Source organism: Musca autumnalis, unplaced genomic scaffold (assembly GCF_047663935.1).
Source record: "Musca autumnalis isolate F117 unplaced genomic scaffold, ASM4766393v1 scaffold_2, whole genome shotgun sequence".
NCBI lineage: Eukaryota > Metazoa > Arthropoda > Insecta > Diptera > Muscidae > Musca > Musca autumnalis.
The window spans coordinates 12955159-12971324 of NW_027411755.1; the positions used below are offsets into that span (position 1 = coordinate 12955159).

The 16166-nt window shown below is 39.8% G+C and overlaps 1 protein-coding gene across 1 annotated transcript; it reads right to left on the minus strand.

Annotated features, from left to right (window-relative positions):
- Positions 1-444: 444 nt before the first annotated feature.
- Positions 445-16155, minus strand: Fbw5 (F-box and WD repeat domain containing 5). Its single transcript, XM_073967021.1, has 10 exons — positions 15996-16155; positions 14862-15898; positions 14640-14797; positions 11143-11326; positions 10784-11082; positions 10275-10727; positions 10081-10208; positions 9795-10007; positions 1357-1507; positions 445-1285 (listed from the first exon to the last, which is right to left on the minus strand). Exons 2-10 carry the CDS (start codon positions 15157-15159, stop codon positions 1190-1192), a joined length of 1980 nt encoding a protein of 659 aa, XP_073823122.1. The 5' UTR covers positions 15160-15898; positions 15996-16155; the 3' UTR covers positions 445-1189.
- Between the last annotated feature and the right edge of the window lie 11 nt (positions 16156-16166).

Genomic DNA, 16166 nt, shown 5'->3' on the forward strand with positions numbered 1-16166 from the left:
AAAAATATTCTAATAGCCCGTTTCCACGGTACGTCGTTCGTTCTCTATTCGTTGTTCGACCCATAACTACGAATAAATTACTTATTTCCCCACACAAAATTCTATGAACGAACGACGATTTTTCTACGTTGTTCGATTAGAAATACTCTCTGAACGACGAATAAGTTTGTCCCATCCCTAACAAATGAGAGAATTTATCGAAAAAAATAATTATGACATGTCTAAATTCAAAATTGAAAAATTTGTTGAAAACACAAACATTTTTAGAAAAAAGAAAGAAGATGAATGAAAATTAATGAACTAAACATTTTATATAGATGCAGAAGGAAGATGGTTGTGTTTCCTTCTTAATTCCACACACACTTCTTGTCCATTAGTTCAAAATCGCGTAAAAAATCTGAAACAAAAAGGAAACAAATAACTGAAAGTCTGTATACACAAACATTATTTTGACATGTCTCTCTCTCTCTCTCTCTCTTTAATTTTGAAAATAGAAACATATAAAAATATATTGAAAATACAAAATTATTCAGAATTTATGGAAAAATGAGTGATATGTTTGTAGTTAAATATAGAAGATACATTTGAAGGAAAGTCTATTGCTTTTCCTATTCATTTAATGCATATTTTATGTGTTTTCGGTTCAAATTTTCGTGAAATCAAGGAAACAAAAATGAAGGAAATGTTGTTTATGTTTCTGTTAATTACGAATGGTGTCGTGGAAACGGGTTAATTCGTGTACGTCGTTCGACAGGCGAACAACGTAATTGAAACGCTCGTGTGAACATGACATAAGGGAATTTTTGTAAAAAAATAAATGTTCCCATATTGCTTTGTTATACCTAAGAGTTACAAATAAGAAGTAGATATGCCAATCTTAAAAGTTAGGTAGTTCCAATGGAGTAATTTTAGTCCATTTAAATTTAGTCCGTAAATTGGTAAACCATACCAAAGACTTCATTTCTAGTTTGTCCTATTCTGATGATAGCTTTTCAAAAATTTAAAACTACAGATGCTTTTGTACAATTTAAGTCAGCTAATTCTTTCGGATGATACTGCTGCCGCTGATACGTTTTCTCTCCCAGTTGCTTTCTCTGTTAGCCATCTTCAGCTTTAAGAAATGTTGTTGGTTTTTAAATATCTTATTATTTGTAAACATTATTGCATTATTTGTTTCTCTTTACTATATCTATGTCATATTTGTGTTGAGTTTTAAATCGAAAGCTTCATTATTATCCGACATATCGATATTGAGTTTTTTAGCTGCCGCACGTGAACGCCATATCTGAAATTTTTATCAGAGAACAAAATTATTTTTAAAATTGTGTAGGAGGGAGGGGTGAAAGTCCTACTCACCTTAATTGAATAGTCATCACTGGTTGTGACCAACATTTGAGAGTCTTTTGGATTAAAGGCCACACTATTTACCACATCGGTGTGTTTATATTTGGCCAATGAGATTCCATAATAACGATCCCACAGATATGCATGCATATCTTCGGCGCCACTGGAATTAAAAGAAGAAAAAGCTGTTTTATAGACTCTTTCTAAACGAAAGGGTGCTTCTTTGGACACTTTCTGAAAGAAAGGGTGCTTCTTTGGCCACTTTCTGAAAGAAAGGGTGCTTCTTTGGAAGGAAAGGGTGTTTTTTTGGACACATTCTGAAGGAAGGGGAGCTCCTTTGGACACTTTCTGAAAGAAAGGGTGCTTCTGTGGACACTTTCTGAAAGAAAGGGTGCTTCTTTGGACACTTTCTGAAAGAAAGGGTGCTTCTTTGGACACTTTTTGAAAGAAAGGGTGCTTCTTTGGACACTTTCTGAAAGAAAGGGTGCTTCTTTGCACACATTCTGAAGGAAGGGGAGCTCCTTTGGACACTTTCTGAAAGAAAGGGTGCTTCTTTGGACACTTTCTGAAGGAAGGGGAGCTTCTTTGGAAACTTTCTGAAAGAATGGGTGCTTCTTTGGACACTTTTTGAAAGAAAGGGTGCTTCTTTGGACACTTTTTGAAAGAAATGGTGCTTCTTTGGACACTTTCTGAAAGAAAGGGTGCTTCTTTGGACACTTTCTGAAAGAAAGGGTGCTTCTTGGGACACTTTCTGAAAGAAAGGGTGCTTCTTTGGACACTTTCTGAAAGAAAGGGTGCTTCTTTGGACACTTTCTGAAAGAAAGGGTGCTTCTTGGGACACTTTCTGAAAGAATGGGTGCTTCTTTGGACACTTTTTGAAAGAAAGGGTGCTTCTTTGGACACTTTCTGAAAGAAAGGGTGCTTCTTTGGACACTTTCTGAGAGGGTGCTTCTTTGGACACTTTTTGAAAGAAAGGGTGCTTCTTTGGACACTTTTTGAAAGAAAGGGTGCTTCTTTGGACACTTTCTGAAAGAAAGGGTGCTTCTTTGGACACTTTCTGATAGAAAGGGTGCTTTTTTGGACACTTTCTGAAAGAAAGGGTGCTTCTTTGGACACTTTCTGAAAGAAAGGGTGCTTCTTTGGACACTTTCTGAAAGAAAGGGTGCTTCTTTGGAAACTTTCTGAAAGAAAGGGCGCTTCTTTGGACACTTTTTGAAAGAAAGGGTGTTCTTTGGACACTTTCTGAAAGAAAAGGGTGCTTCTTTGGACACTTTCTGAAAGAAAGGGTGCTTATTTGGACACTTTCTGAAAGAAAGGGTGCTTCTTTGGACACTTTCTGAAAGAAAGGGTGCTTCTTTGGACACTTTCTGAAAGAAAGGGTGCTTATTTGCACATTTTCTGAAAGAAATAGTGCTTCTTTGGACACTTTCTGAAAGAAAGGGTGCTTCTTTGGACACTTTCTGAAAGAAAGGGTGCTTCTTTGGGCCCTTTCTGAAAGAATGGGTGCTTCTTTAGACAATTTCTGAAAGAAAGAATGCTTCTTTGGACCCTTTCTGAAAGAATGGGTGCTTCTTTGGACACTTTCTGAAAGAAAGGGTGCTTCTTTGGACACTTTCTGATAGAAAGGGTGCTTCTTTCGACACTTTCTGAAAGAAAGGGTGCTTCTTTGGACACTTTCTGAAAGAAAGGGTGCTTCTTTGGACACTTTCTGAAAGAAAGGGTGCTTCTTTGGACACTTTCTGAAAGAAAGGGTGCTTCTTTGGACACTTTCTTAAAGAAGGGGTGCTTCTTTGGACACTTTCTGAAAGAAAGGGTGCTTCTTTGGACACTTTCTGAAAGAAAGGGTGCTTCTTTGAACACTTTCTGAAAGAAGAGGTGCTTCTTTGGACACTTTCTGAAAGAAAGGGTGCTTCTTTCGACACTTTCTGAAATAAAGGGTGCTTCTTTCGACACTTTCTGAAATAAAGGGTGCTTCTCTTTGGACACTTTCTGAAAGAAAGGGTGCTTCTTTGGACACTTTCTGAAAGAAAGGGTGCTTCTTTGGACACTTTCTGAAAGAAAGGGGACTTCTTTGGACACTTTCTGAAAGAAAGGGTGCTTCTTTGGACACTTTCTGAAAGAAAGGGTGCTTCTTTGGACACTTTCTGAAAGAAAGGGTGCTTCTATGGACACTTTCTGAAAGAAAGGGTGCTTCTTTGGACACTTTCTGAAAGAAAGGGTGCTTCTTTGGACACTTTCTGAAAGAAAGGGTGCTTCTTTGGACACTTTCTGAAAGAAAGGGTGCTTCTTTGGACACTTTCTGAAAGAAAGGGTGCTTCTTTGGACACTTTCTTAAAGAAGGGGTGCTTCTTTGGACACTTTCTGAAAGAAAGGGTGCTTCTTTGGACACTTTCTGAAAGAAAGGGGACTTCTTTGGGCACATTCTGAAAGAAAGGGTGCTTCTTTGGACACTTTCTGAAAGAAAGAGGTGCTTCTTTGGACACTTTCTGAAAGAAAGGGTGCTTCTTTGGACACTTTCTGAAAGAAAGGGTGCTTCTTTGGACACTTTCTGAAAGAAAGGGTGCTTCTTTGGACACTTTCTGAAAGAAAGGGTGCTTCTTTGGACACTTTCTGAAAGAAAGGGTGCTTCTTTGGACACTTTCTGAAAGAAAGGGTGCTTCTTTGGACACTTTCTGAAAGAAAGGGTACTTCTTTGGACTCTTTCTGAAAGAAAGGGTGCTTCTTTGGACACTTTCTGAAAGAAAGGGTGCTTCTTTGGACACTTTCTGAAAGAAAGGGTGCTTCTTTGGACACTTTCTGAAAGAAAGGGTGCTTCTTTGGACACTTTCTGAAAGAAAGGGTGCTTCTTTGGACACTTTCTGAAAGAAAGGGTGCTTCTTTGAACACTTTCTGAAAGAAGAGGTGCTTCTTTGGACACTTTCTGAAATAAAGGGTGCTTCTCTTTGGACACTTTCTGAAAGAAAGGGTGCTTCTTTGGACACTTTCTGAAAGAAAGGGGACTTCTTTGGACACTTTCTGAAAGAAAGGGTGCTTCTTTGGACACTTTCTGAAAGAAAGGGTGCTTCTTTGGACACTTTCTGAAAGAAAGGGTGCTTCTTTGGACACTTTCTGAAAGAAAGGGTGCTTCTTTGGACACTTTCTGAAAGAAAGGGTGCTTCTTTGGACACTTTCTGAAAGAAAGGGTGCTTCTTTGGACACTTTCTGAAAGAAAGGGTGCTTCTTTGGACACTTTCTTAAAGAAGGGGTGCTTCTTTGGACACTTTCTGAAAGAAAGGGTGCTTCTTTGGACACTTTCTGAAAGAAAGGGTGCTTCTTTGGACACTTTCTGAAAGAAAGGGTGCTTCTTTGGACACTTTCTGAAAGAAAGGGTGCTTCTTTGGACACTTTCTGAAAGAAAGGGTGCTTCTTTGGACACTTTCTGAAAGAAAGGGTACTTCTTTGGACTCTTTCTGAAAGAAAGGGTGCTTCTTTGGACACTTTCTGAAAGAAAGGGTGCTTCTTTGGACACTTTCTGAAAGAAAGGGTGCTTATTTGCACATTTTCTGAAAGAAATAGTGCTTCTTTGGACACTTTCTGAAAGAAAGGGTGCTTCTTTGGACACTTTCTGAAAGAAAGGGTGCTTCTTTGGGCCCTTTCTGAAAGAATGGGTGCTTCTTTGGACAATTTCTGAAAGAAAGAATGCTTCTTTGGACCCTTTCTGAAAGAATGGGTGCTTCTTTGGACACTTTCTGAAAGAAAGGGTGCTTCTTTGGACACTTTCTGAAAGAAAGGGTGCTTCTTTGGACACTTTCTGAAAGAAAGGGGACTTCTTTGGACACTTTCTGAAAGAAAGGGTGCTTCTTTGAACACTTTCTGAAAGAAGAGGTGCTTCTTTGGACACTTTCTGAAAGAAAGGGTGCTTCTTTGAACACTTTCTGAAAGAAGAGGTGCTTCTTTGGACACTTTCTGAAAGAAAGGGTGCTTCTTTCGACACTTTCTGAAATAAAGGGTGCTTCTTTCGACACTTTCTGAAATAAAGGGTGCTTCTCTTTGGACACTTTCTGAAAGAAAGGGTGCTTCTTTGGACACTTTCTGAAAGAAAGGGTGCTTCTTTGGACACTTTCTGAAAGAAAGGGGACTTCTTTGGACACTTTCTGAAAGAAAGGGTGCTTCTTTGGACACTTTCTGAAAGAAAGGGTGCTTCTTTGGACACTTTCTGAAAGAAAGGGTGCTTCTTTGGACACTTTCTGAAAGAAAGGGTGCTTCTTTGGACACTTTCTGAAAGAAAGGGTGCTTCTTTGGACACTTTCTGAAAGAAAGGGTGCTTCTTTGGACACTTTCTGAAAGAAAGGGTGCTTCTTTGGACACTTTCTGAAAGAAAGGGTGCTTCTTTGGACACTTTCTTAAAGAAGGGGTGCTTCTTTGGACACTTTCTGAAAGAAAGGGTGCTTCTTTGGACACTTTCTGAAAGAAAGGGGACTTCTTTGGGCACATTCTGAAAGAAAGGGTGCTTCTTTGGACACTTTCTGAAAGAAAGAGGTGCTTCTTTGGACACTTTCTGAAAGAAAGGGTGCTTCTTTGGACACTTTCTGAAAGAAAGGGTGCTTCTTTGGACACTTTCTGAAAGAAAGGGTGCTTCTTTGGACACTTTCTGAAAGAAAGGGTGCTTCTTTGGACACTTTCTGAAAGAAAGGGTGCTTCTTTGGACACTTTCTGAAAGAAAGGGTGCTTCTTTGGACACTTTCTGAAAGAAAGGGTGCTTCTTTGGACACTTTCTGAAAGAAAGGGTACTTCTTTGGACTCTTTCTGAAAGAAAGGGTGCTTCTTTGGACACTTTCTGAAAGAAAGGGTGCTTCTTTGGACACTTTCTGAAAGAAAGGGTGCTTCTTTGGACACTTTCTGAAAGAAAGGGTGCTTCTTTGGACACTTTCTGAAAGAAAGGGTGCTTCTTTGAACACTTTCTGAAAGAAGAGGTGCTTCTTTGGACACTTTCTGAAATAAAGGGTGCTTCTCTTTGGACACTTTCTGAAAGAAAGGGTGCTTCTTTGGACACTTTCTGAAAGAAAGGGGACTTCTTTGGACACTTTCTGAAAGAAAGGGTGCTTCTTTGGACACTTTCTGAAAGAAAGGGTGCTTCTTTGGACACTTTCTGAAAGAAAGGGTGCTTCTTTGGACACTTTCTGAAAGAAAGGGTGCTTCTTTGGACACTTTCTGAAAGAAAGGGTGCTCTTTGGACACTTTCTGAAAGAAAGGGTGCTTCTTTGGACACTTTCTGAAAGAAAGGGTGCTTCTTTGGACACTTTCTTAAAGAAGGGGTGCTTCTTTGGACACTTTCTGAAAGAAAGGGTGCTTCTTTGGACACTTTCTGAAAGAAAGGGGACTTCTTTGGGCACATTCTGAAAGAAAGGGTGCTTCTTTGGACACTTTCTGAAAGAAAGAGGTGCTTCTTTGGACACTTTCTGAAAGAAAGGGTGCTTCTTTGGACACTTTCTGAAAGAAAGGGTGCTTCTTTGGACACTTTCTGAAAGAAAGGGTGCTTCTTTGGACACTTTCTGAAAGAAAGGGTGCTTCTTTGGACACTTTCTGAAAGAAAGGGTGCTTCTTTGGACACTTTCTGAAAGAAAGGGTGCTTCTTTGGACACTTTCTGAAAGAAAGGGTGCTTCTTTGGACACTTTCTGAAAGAAAGGGTACTTCTTTGGACTCTTTCTGAAAGAAAGGGTGCTTCTTTGGACACTTTCTGAAAGAAAGGGTGCTTCTTTGGACACTTTCTGAAAGAAAGGGTGCTTCTTTGGACACTTTCTGAAAGAAAGGGTGCTTCTTTGGACACTTTCTGGAAGAAAGGGTGCTTCTTTGGACACTTTCTGAAAGAAAGGGTGCTTCTTTGGACACTTTCTGAAAGAAAGGGTGCTTCTTTGGACACTTTCTTAAAGAAGGGGTGCTTCTTTGGACACTTTCTGAAAGAAAGGGTGCTTCTTTGGACACTTTCTGAAAGAAAGGGGACTTCTTTGGGCACATTCTGAAAGAAAGGGTGCTTCTTTGGACACTTTCTGAAAGAAAGAGGTGCTTCTTTGGACACTTTCTGAAAGAAAGGGTGCTTCTTTGGACACTTTCTGAAAGAAAGGGTGCTTCTTTGGACACTTTCTGAAAGAAAGGGTGCTTCTTTGGACACTTTCTGAAAGAAAGGGTGCTTCTTTGGACACTTTCTGAAAGAAAGGGTGCTTCTTTGGACACTTTCTGAAAGAAAGGGTGCTTCTTTGGACACTTTCTGAAAGAAAGGGTGCTTCTTTGGACACTTTCTGAAAGAAAGGGTACTTCTTTGGACTCTTTCTGAAAGAAAGGGTGCTTCTTTGGACACTTTCTGAAAGAAAGGGTGCTTCTTTGGACACTTTCTGAAAGAAAGGGTGCTTCTTTGGACACTTTCTGAAAGAAAGGGTGCTTCTTTGGACACTTTCTGGAAGAAAGGGTGCTTCTTTGGACACTTTCTGAAAGAAAGGGTGCTTCTTTGGACACTTTCTGAAAGAAAGGGTGCTTCTTTGGACACTTTCTGAAAGAAAGGGTGCTTCTTTGGACACTTTCTGAAAGAAAGGGTGCTTCTTTGGACACTTTCTGAAAGAAAGGTTGGTTCTTTTGACACTTTCTGAGAGGGTGCTTCTTTGGACACTTTTTGAAAGAAAGGGTGCTTCTTTGGACACTTTCTGATAGAAAGGGTGCTTCTTTGGACACTTTGTGAAAAAAAGGGTGCTTCTTTGAACACTTTCTGAAAGAAATGGTGCTTCTTTGGACACTTTCTGAAAGAAAGGGTGCTTCTTTGGACACTTTCTGAAAGAAAGGGTGCTTCTTTGGACACTTTCTGAAAGAAAGGGTGCTTCTTTGGACACTTTTTGAAAGAAAGGGTGCTTCTTTGGACACTTTCTGAAAGAAAGGGAGCTTCTTTGGACACTTTCTGATAGAAAGGGTGCTTTTTTGGAAACTTTCTGAAAGAAAGGGTGCTTCTTTGGACACTTTCTGGAAGAAAGGGTGCTTCTTTGGACACTTTCTGAAAGAAAGGGTGCTTCTTTGGACACTTTCTGAAAGAAAGGGTGCTTCTTTGGACACTTGCTGAAAGAAAGGGTGCTTCTTTGGACACTTTCTGAAAGAAAGGGGGCTTCTTTGGACACTTTCCGAAAGAAAGGGTGCTTCTTTGGACACTTTCTGAAAGAAAGGGTGCTTCTTTGGACACTTTCTGAAAGAAAGGGTGCTTCTTTGGACACTTTCTGAAAGAAAGGGTGCTTCTTTCGACACTTTCTGAAAGAAAGGGTGCTTCTTTGGACACTTTCCGAAAGAAAGGGTGCTTCTTTGGACACTTTCTGAAAGAAAGGGTGCTTCTTTGGACACTTTCTGAAAGAAAGGGTGCTTCTTTGGACACTTTCTGAAAGAAAGGGTGCTTCTTTCGACACTTTCTGAAAGAAAGGGTGCTTCTTTGGACACTTTCCGAAAGAAAGGGTGCTTCTTTGGACACTTTCTGAAAGAAAGGGTGCTTCTTTGGACACTTTCTGAAAGAAAGGGTGCTTCTTTGGACACTTTCTGAAAGAAAGGGTGCTTCTTTCGACACTTTCTGAAAGAAAGGGTGCTTCTTTCGACACTTTCTGAAAGAAAGGGTGCTTCTACATACCCCTTCTGAAAGAAAGGGTGCTTCTACATACCCCTTCTGAAAGAAAGGGTGCTTCTACATACCCCTTCTGAAAGAAAGGGTGCTTCTACATACCCCTTCTGAAAGAAAGGGTGCTTCTACATACCCCTTCTGAAAGAAAGGGTGCTTCTACATACCCCTTCTGAAAGAAAGGGTGCTTCTACATACCCCTTCTGAAAGAAAGGGTGCTTCTACATACCCCTTCTGAAAGAAAGGGTGCTTCTACATACCCCTTCTGAAAGAAAGGGTGCTTCTACATACCCCTTCAGAAAGAAAGGGTGCTTCTACATACCCCTTCTGAAAGAACAGGTCCTTCTACATACCCCTTCTGAAAGAAAGGGTGCTTCTACATACCCCTTCTGAAAGAAAGGGTGCTTCTACATACCCCTTCTGAAAGAACAGGTGCTTCTACATACCCTTTCTGAAAGAAAGGGTGCTTCTACATACCCCTTCTGAAAAAAAGGGTGCTTCTAAATACCCCTTCTGAAAGAAAGGGTGCTTCTACATACCCCTTCTGAAAGAAAGGGTGCTTCTACATACCCCTTCTGAAAGAAAGGGTGCTTCTATAGACCCTTTCTGAAAGAAAGGATGCTTCCATACAATTGTTCGAAATGACCTCGAGCTTGATCAATTTATTTCATTTCAAGTCTTCAAAGAAGATTCTTAAAGGAGCCAAAAAGTCTTCTTAAAGAAACCCAAAAAGTGTTCTTAGAAAAATATCTTCTAATTGATTTCCGTATAAAAGTCCAGAAATATCTCCTATTTAGAACAATATTAAACAATTTCAAATATATATCTCACCTTGCCACATAATCATCGCACACATCCAAAAATATAAAGAAACATTCATTGCTGGGCGTATAGGCTTTATGGGCTCGCAGCATATTACCAACACGTTTGAGGGTCATGAGATCAATAACATGTACATCAATTTCTTGGGCTATGGGTGGGGGTTCCAATGGATTTGATATGACATAATTTTCCGGCCAGGGGCGGGTATTTACATAAAGGTATCTGGAAGAAGAGTGCAACAAAGAAATTAATTTTTTTATTTAGTTGAAGCAGAAGGAGGCTGCAAATGACCAACCTGTGATCCGGACTTAATGCCATACCAATAATATGACCATGTACATCAATCACTTTATCGACTTTGTCAAATCTATCAGCAACCGAATCGTAGTTGTTCCAATCAGGATCAGGTTCACGCACTTGATTCTGGAATAAGAAACGAAGATAATTGAAAAAAAAATTATTTTTGGATGGTCTACTGTTTTAACAAACCTTTTCCTTTTTAGCAGCCACCCTCTCCTTAAGTGATGGACCAAGATCCAGTTTCTTGGGAAAGGTAACGTGGCGTATACGTTTAATACCAATTTGATGTGGTGTATAGGTTTTTGTTCCCGTTGAGAAAATTAAATATTTTGGCATTGAATTTTCCATATCATCATGCTCCTCAACAATTTCCTCTGGCACCTTTTCTTCATCACTAGAGTCGGCTATGGCATCAGCCTCGCCATTAAAAAGGCGACGATATTCATCGGCAAAATAAATTGAAATATCATCGGTGGTGTGGGTACGGCGACGACGTGTTGAGGTGGAGGGCATAGAATCGTCCAAATCATCATTGTCGAAGGGATCAACAGAATGACGCACCGAGGCCAAGTGGGATAAGGGATTGCCTACTGTGTCAGATGATGACGATGATGGACATTGGGCCATATCAACATCATCAGTCTGAAAAAAAAGATACACATTTGAAAAAACTTTGGTTCGTTTTTTTCTAAACTCACCTCTTCTTTTTCTGGGCTCTGTTCTGCCAATGGATCATTTGTTTCATCCAACCATGGACATTTGGCGATCATAATGGCCCTTACGGAGCTAGCATTACGATTGTAAAATTTATACAATTGATTCATAACGGGAACATGTTCGGAATCCACTTCCTGATTGGCCTTATTTAACCACAGTACCGAAGTGCTAACCAAGTGGGCCAACCAATGCAAATCACCGGATATTAAATACTGATCACTAAACCATGTACCAAAAATGTCATAGGGACGGTTGCGTACACGACAGCGCATGTGGGAACCTGTGCGAGAGAAAACAAAATTCGTAAAATTTCAGGTAAATATCAAACTCATCTTCTTACCGTTTTCGCCCACTGTAAAGACCACTATTTCACCCGATGTACTGTGCGGTGCCCCAAAATGTACTCCTGAGACCAAAAGCAAGGTATCGCTTTGATTAAATTGTGAGTATTGGGTATATCTCCAACTAAAATGTTTCATGTTGTGGGCATAGCGTTCGGTGCAGGGATGGCTTGAGTTCCAAATCTGAAAAAAATGAGGAAATTTTAGAAATCTTCAATTTTAGTATGGCTATGCAATGTAAAAGGTAAGAAGAGCGAATTGCTAGGTTCGTTGATAGGTTGTTAAGATGTGGCGCCCAACGTGGTGTTTTGGGTTATTTTAGATTTTAATGAGAAACTGTCTATAGAGAACATCTTGAAAAGGTTTTTTTTTTTTGTCTTTATTAGACCCTTTGTAGGGGGTTCCATCTATAGTAAGGCTTGAAAGGTTATTCCATCTATAGAAAACCCCCTGAATGAGAATTCTATCTATAGAAGAATTTTTCTATTTATGGGTCTTCTACCTATGGAAGGTCTCTTAAAAGTAGATTTCATCTGAGGACCTCGTGAATGGGTCTTCTATCAATAAAAGTACCCTCACTGTGGTTCTTGGTGAAAAAGATTAAATCCTTATCGGTTCCAAGGTATGGTATCGGTATTTTTGCCACTGAGATTATTCATAACTCCAGACGTGCTCGTCCTCCTGTTTGTTCTTTTTGAATGTCTCAATATGTAACCGGAGAGACCACCGATGGGTCCGGAAAATTAATTTAAGAGGTTTCATATTTTGGCTATCAAAGAGAACCTATTATGGCTAGGCTTTCAAAGTTTCAGAGAATTGAGGTTTCTCACGAGAATGTTTTTTCAGACCTTCTTGGTAGCCTTGCTGATCAGGGGTTCTCTCTTGTAACGTTGGACCTCTTTCTCTCAAGATCATGAAGATCTCTCCTGACATGCCTGGGTGAGGGGGTGTCCTAACACCATATGGTGAATAGAATGACTCGCACGGTAACACTAGAGCAAGTAGTGCGACGACAGCTTGTCACTGTGTTGCCGTACTTGAAAAATCCTCACACCTCGTGCAGATGGTCCACTGATGACTTGAGAAGACACTCTGTTGCAGTTCTCAGGGCAGCGCTCTCACAGGTTTGAATGTTTTTCGCGTTGCACTTATATTCAGGGAACACACTGGCGACGCGTAGCTTGCCACGCGATAGGTCGGTTATATGTGGTCAATAAGGATTCTTGATCTGCTCTCCAAGTGCCCCAAGTGTTGCAGGCTACTGACTTGGGGACCTTGTTCATACATCTCAGCTTTTCGCAGAAAAAACGAAAACCTACTGCCGAATGCGACTCCCAAAATCTTAGGGATCGTGGTCTTCTGTTGATGACAGAAGACTTTTTGAGGTCTTCTATTAATGACAGAAGACATTTTAAAGCCTCTTATAGACGACAGAAGACCACTTGAGGTCTTTTATAGACAACGGAAGACAACAGAAGAGCCTTCTATGGACAACAGACTACCTCTTGAGGTCTTCAATGGACAACAGAAGACCTCTTGGAGTCTCCTATTAATGACAGAAGACCTTTCTAAGCCTTCTATAGAGGTCTTTTGAGGTCTTCAATTAATGACAGAAGACATTTTAAAGCCTCTTATAGACGACAGAAGACCACTTGAGGTCTTTTATAGACAACGGAAGACAACAGAAGAGCCTTCTATGGACAACAGAAGACCTCTTGGCGTCTCATATTAATGACAGAAGACCTTTCTAAGCCTTCTATAGAGGTCTTTTGAGGTCTTCTATTAATGACTGAAGACATTTTAAAGCCTCTTATAGACGACAGAAGACCACTTGAGGTTTTTATAGACAACGGAAGACAACAGAAGAGCCTTCTATGGACAACAGAAGACCTCTTGAGGTCTTGAATGGACAACAGAAGACCTCTTGGGGTCTCCTATTAATGACAGAAGACCTTTCTAAGCCTTCTATAGAGGTCTTTTGAGGTCTTCTATTAATGACTGAAGACATTTTAAAGCCTCTTATAGACGACAGAAGACCACTTGAGGTTTTTATAGACAACGGAAGACAACAGAAGAGCCTTCTATGGACAACAGAAGGTCTTCAATGGACAACAGAAGACCTCTTGGGGTCTCCTATTAATGACAGAAGAATTTCTAAGCCTTCTATAGACGACAGAAGATCTTTGGAGGGGTTCTATAGACGAAAAAAGACCTCTTGAGATCTTCTAGTGACGATAGAAGACCTCTTGGGGTTTTCTATTAATGGCAGAAGACCTCTTGAGATCTTCTATGGACGACAAAAAAACTCTTGAGGTGTTCAGTGGATGACAGAAGACCTCTTGAGGTCTTCTATAGACGCAGTATGACTTCTGGAGATCTTTTATGGACAAAAACGACTTCTAAAGGACTCCCAAGGACGATAAGGAACCTATTGAGGCCTTCTATGGATGACAGAAGATCTCGTTAGGGCTTTCATCGACGATGGAAGACTTCTATAGGCCTTCTATAGACGAAGGAATACTTCTCGATAGGAGTTTAGCCTTTCACAAATTACATTATTAAAGTTATCCGACGCCTAGATCGTACACTTATTCCGCATATGTAATGATATCAATGTCGTCAGGATGGAATACAGGAAAATTAGAAGTTAAACAGTTGTGAAGATATCACTTAACCTTGGAAAACTCCCTGTTTCACTTTTCGGTGCGTCTTATTCCTGAATACCACGTACAACTTGCGTCCACATATATAACGTTGCAAACATGACTTGATGATAGTCTGCTCTGTGTCCTTGTCCTAAGGAATACCACAATTGAAGTCCGTTCGTCCCCTTGTACCAGAAAATTACGTGAACACTAACCACATGATGATTCACAGAGAAAGAGGCAGCTTCTTCGTGAGGAAGATTAACAGGGAGATGATATCTCACATCATGGTATTCCAGATTGGACTAGCAGTGTAAAACATCAATCGATTTGGCAATCTAATCTATGTTCCGCTTATGGAACCAACGTTTTGTCTTGTGTTCCTATCATAACGTAGGGTCCCATAATGCTTGAATTGCCTTTGTTATGGTGATAACATTTTGTTGATGGCGTTTCTTAGATTTGGCTTGTGCACTTCTATATTATCTCAAAAACGTTCCCTTAGAACGTTCATTATCGCAACCCCATTCAATAGGCCAACATTAAATGCAAGAGTGCTTGAACTGTTGGGAATGCATTTCTTGAATGTTTTTCTTTTGTAAAACAACAAAAACAAAAGACAAACAAAAATATTAATTAGATTAGCAATTGTTGATAATGGAATGTTGTGAAGATATCCAACACACATACACACTCAACAACAACAAGGTACAATGCCACGGCAGCGGGTTCTTTCGTACCGGATTGACCCGAAACCATAGTGTTTCGGCCAGCGGCTGCCAACCCAGCATCAAACCTACGGTTCTATGTAGGTTTTTACGCTGCTACAACAACAACAAGGTAATACTTACAATAACATAACCATCCTTGGAACAGGTTGCAAACATTTCTCCATTATGGGAAAAGCTAACATGAAGAACTTGATGGGTATGGCCATTTAAACGTTCCGCCTGGACAAATGGTATGCGTGATGTTAGGCGGGCATATTCATCTTTCCACGAGGCAGCACCTGTAAGATAAGAAAATATTCTTCATAGGGCTCTTTGATATACATATACAAATCTTGGACTTACCTGGTTTCAATGGTATGGAGGGATCTGTGCGAAAATGTTGTTGAAATTTGTGTTTCCACAGAATATTATCATTGGCCACTTCATACCAACGACGACATGTAACAGAGGCATTGAGTATATCTTGAGGTTCCAATAAACATAAGATATTTATGAGGACTGGCTCTGGGATGGACCACCACAGGGAGGCGCCGTAATCATCCAGACTTTCATCATCATCAGATGAAATTTTTGCCTTTTTTGCTTTATTATCATCATCACCACTACCAGTCATCGCAATTTCCTGCATGCTGCATTCCATGTCGATGACTTTGTGTTGATATTTCTTTTTGGCTTTTCTTTCGTTAACTTGTTTTAGCCTTCTTTTTATGGTAGCACTTGTTTTTTGGTTGTTTTTCTTTCAATTAAATATTCGCGAAAATTTGATCAATTTGTTAACATTTTTTAAAAATTTGGTGGAATTGGTATTTCGGGAGCATTTCTTGCAGTCTGTTTATTTGTTATCCACAAATAAATATGTATAAATTTCACTTTTGTTTGACACCACCAGCAAAACCCGTATATTATGTTGTTTTGTTAACGTTCGACTGGCTGACTAACGACCGATTAAAGTAAAATGATGAAGGCCACAAGAAGCAACAGCGAAAACGTAAAACACCAAAAGACAGCAGCTGAATAGCACACATACAGACAGTCAAATCCAAACTGATTGTTTTATTTTTTGGTAAATTAACGTCGTGTGGACATTAAAGCTAATATTCAACAGTCAGTTGTCTGTCCCCACCGCAGTAGCATTTTTTGAAGGGGAGACAAATGCAAAAAAGATTCACAACGTAAACATAACGTAATATTTATTTGATAATCACTTGTAGATTCCCTTTCTTCTATTTAAATGATGCTGTTGTTCAGCTTTCACCCAAAATGTAGTTAATAACTTATTAATTTGTTTTAATATTGTCTTTCAAATGCTCGGCTTAATTATTCACAAATAAATATTCCATGTCAATATGTCAATGACTCTTCCTCTGCTCCACGCTCCACTATTGATACTAACAAAATCACCTCAGGTCAGTTTGAATTAATTTCGTTTGATTAGCATGAATGATTATGCATCCACCGCACACAAAATACACATACAACAAAACGCACACTATTTTATTGCGAGTCAGATAGTATGTGTCAGATAGTATCTCCCATTGAAAGATGTCATCAAATAAAAATTCCTCCAATTCACTTTGTTGTTCTTTCGTTATCACCACCCCCACTAAACTCTTTTGCAATCAAAATATTTACGAATGTGGTGGGAGA

Coding starts and splice junctions, on each gene's coding strand:
- Fbw5 (XM_073967021.1), bottom strand. CDS start 15,159: ATGGAATGCAGCATGCAGGAAATTGCGATGACTGGTAGTGGTGATGAT. Junction 14,798..14,861: donor CTCCATACCATTGAAACCAG/GTAAGTCCAAGA, acceptor CTTATCTTACAG/GTGCTGCCTCGTGGAAAGAT. Junction 11,083..11,142: donor CTTTACAGTGGGCGAAAACG/GTAAGAAGATGA, acceptor TCTCTCGCACAG/GTTCCCACATGCGCTGTCGT.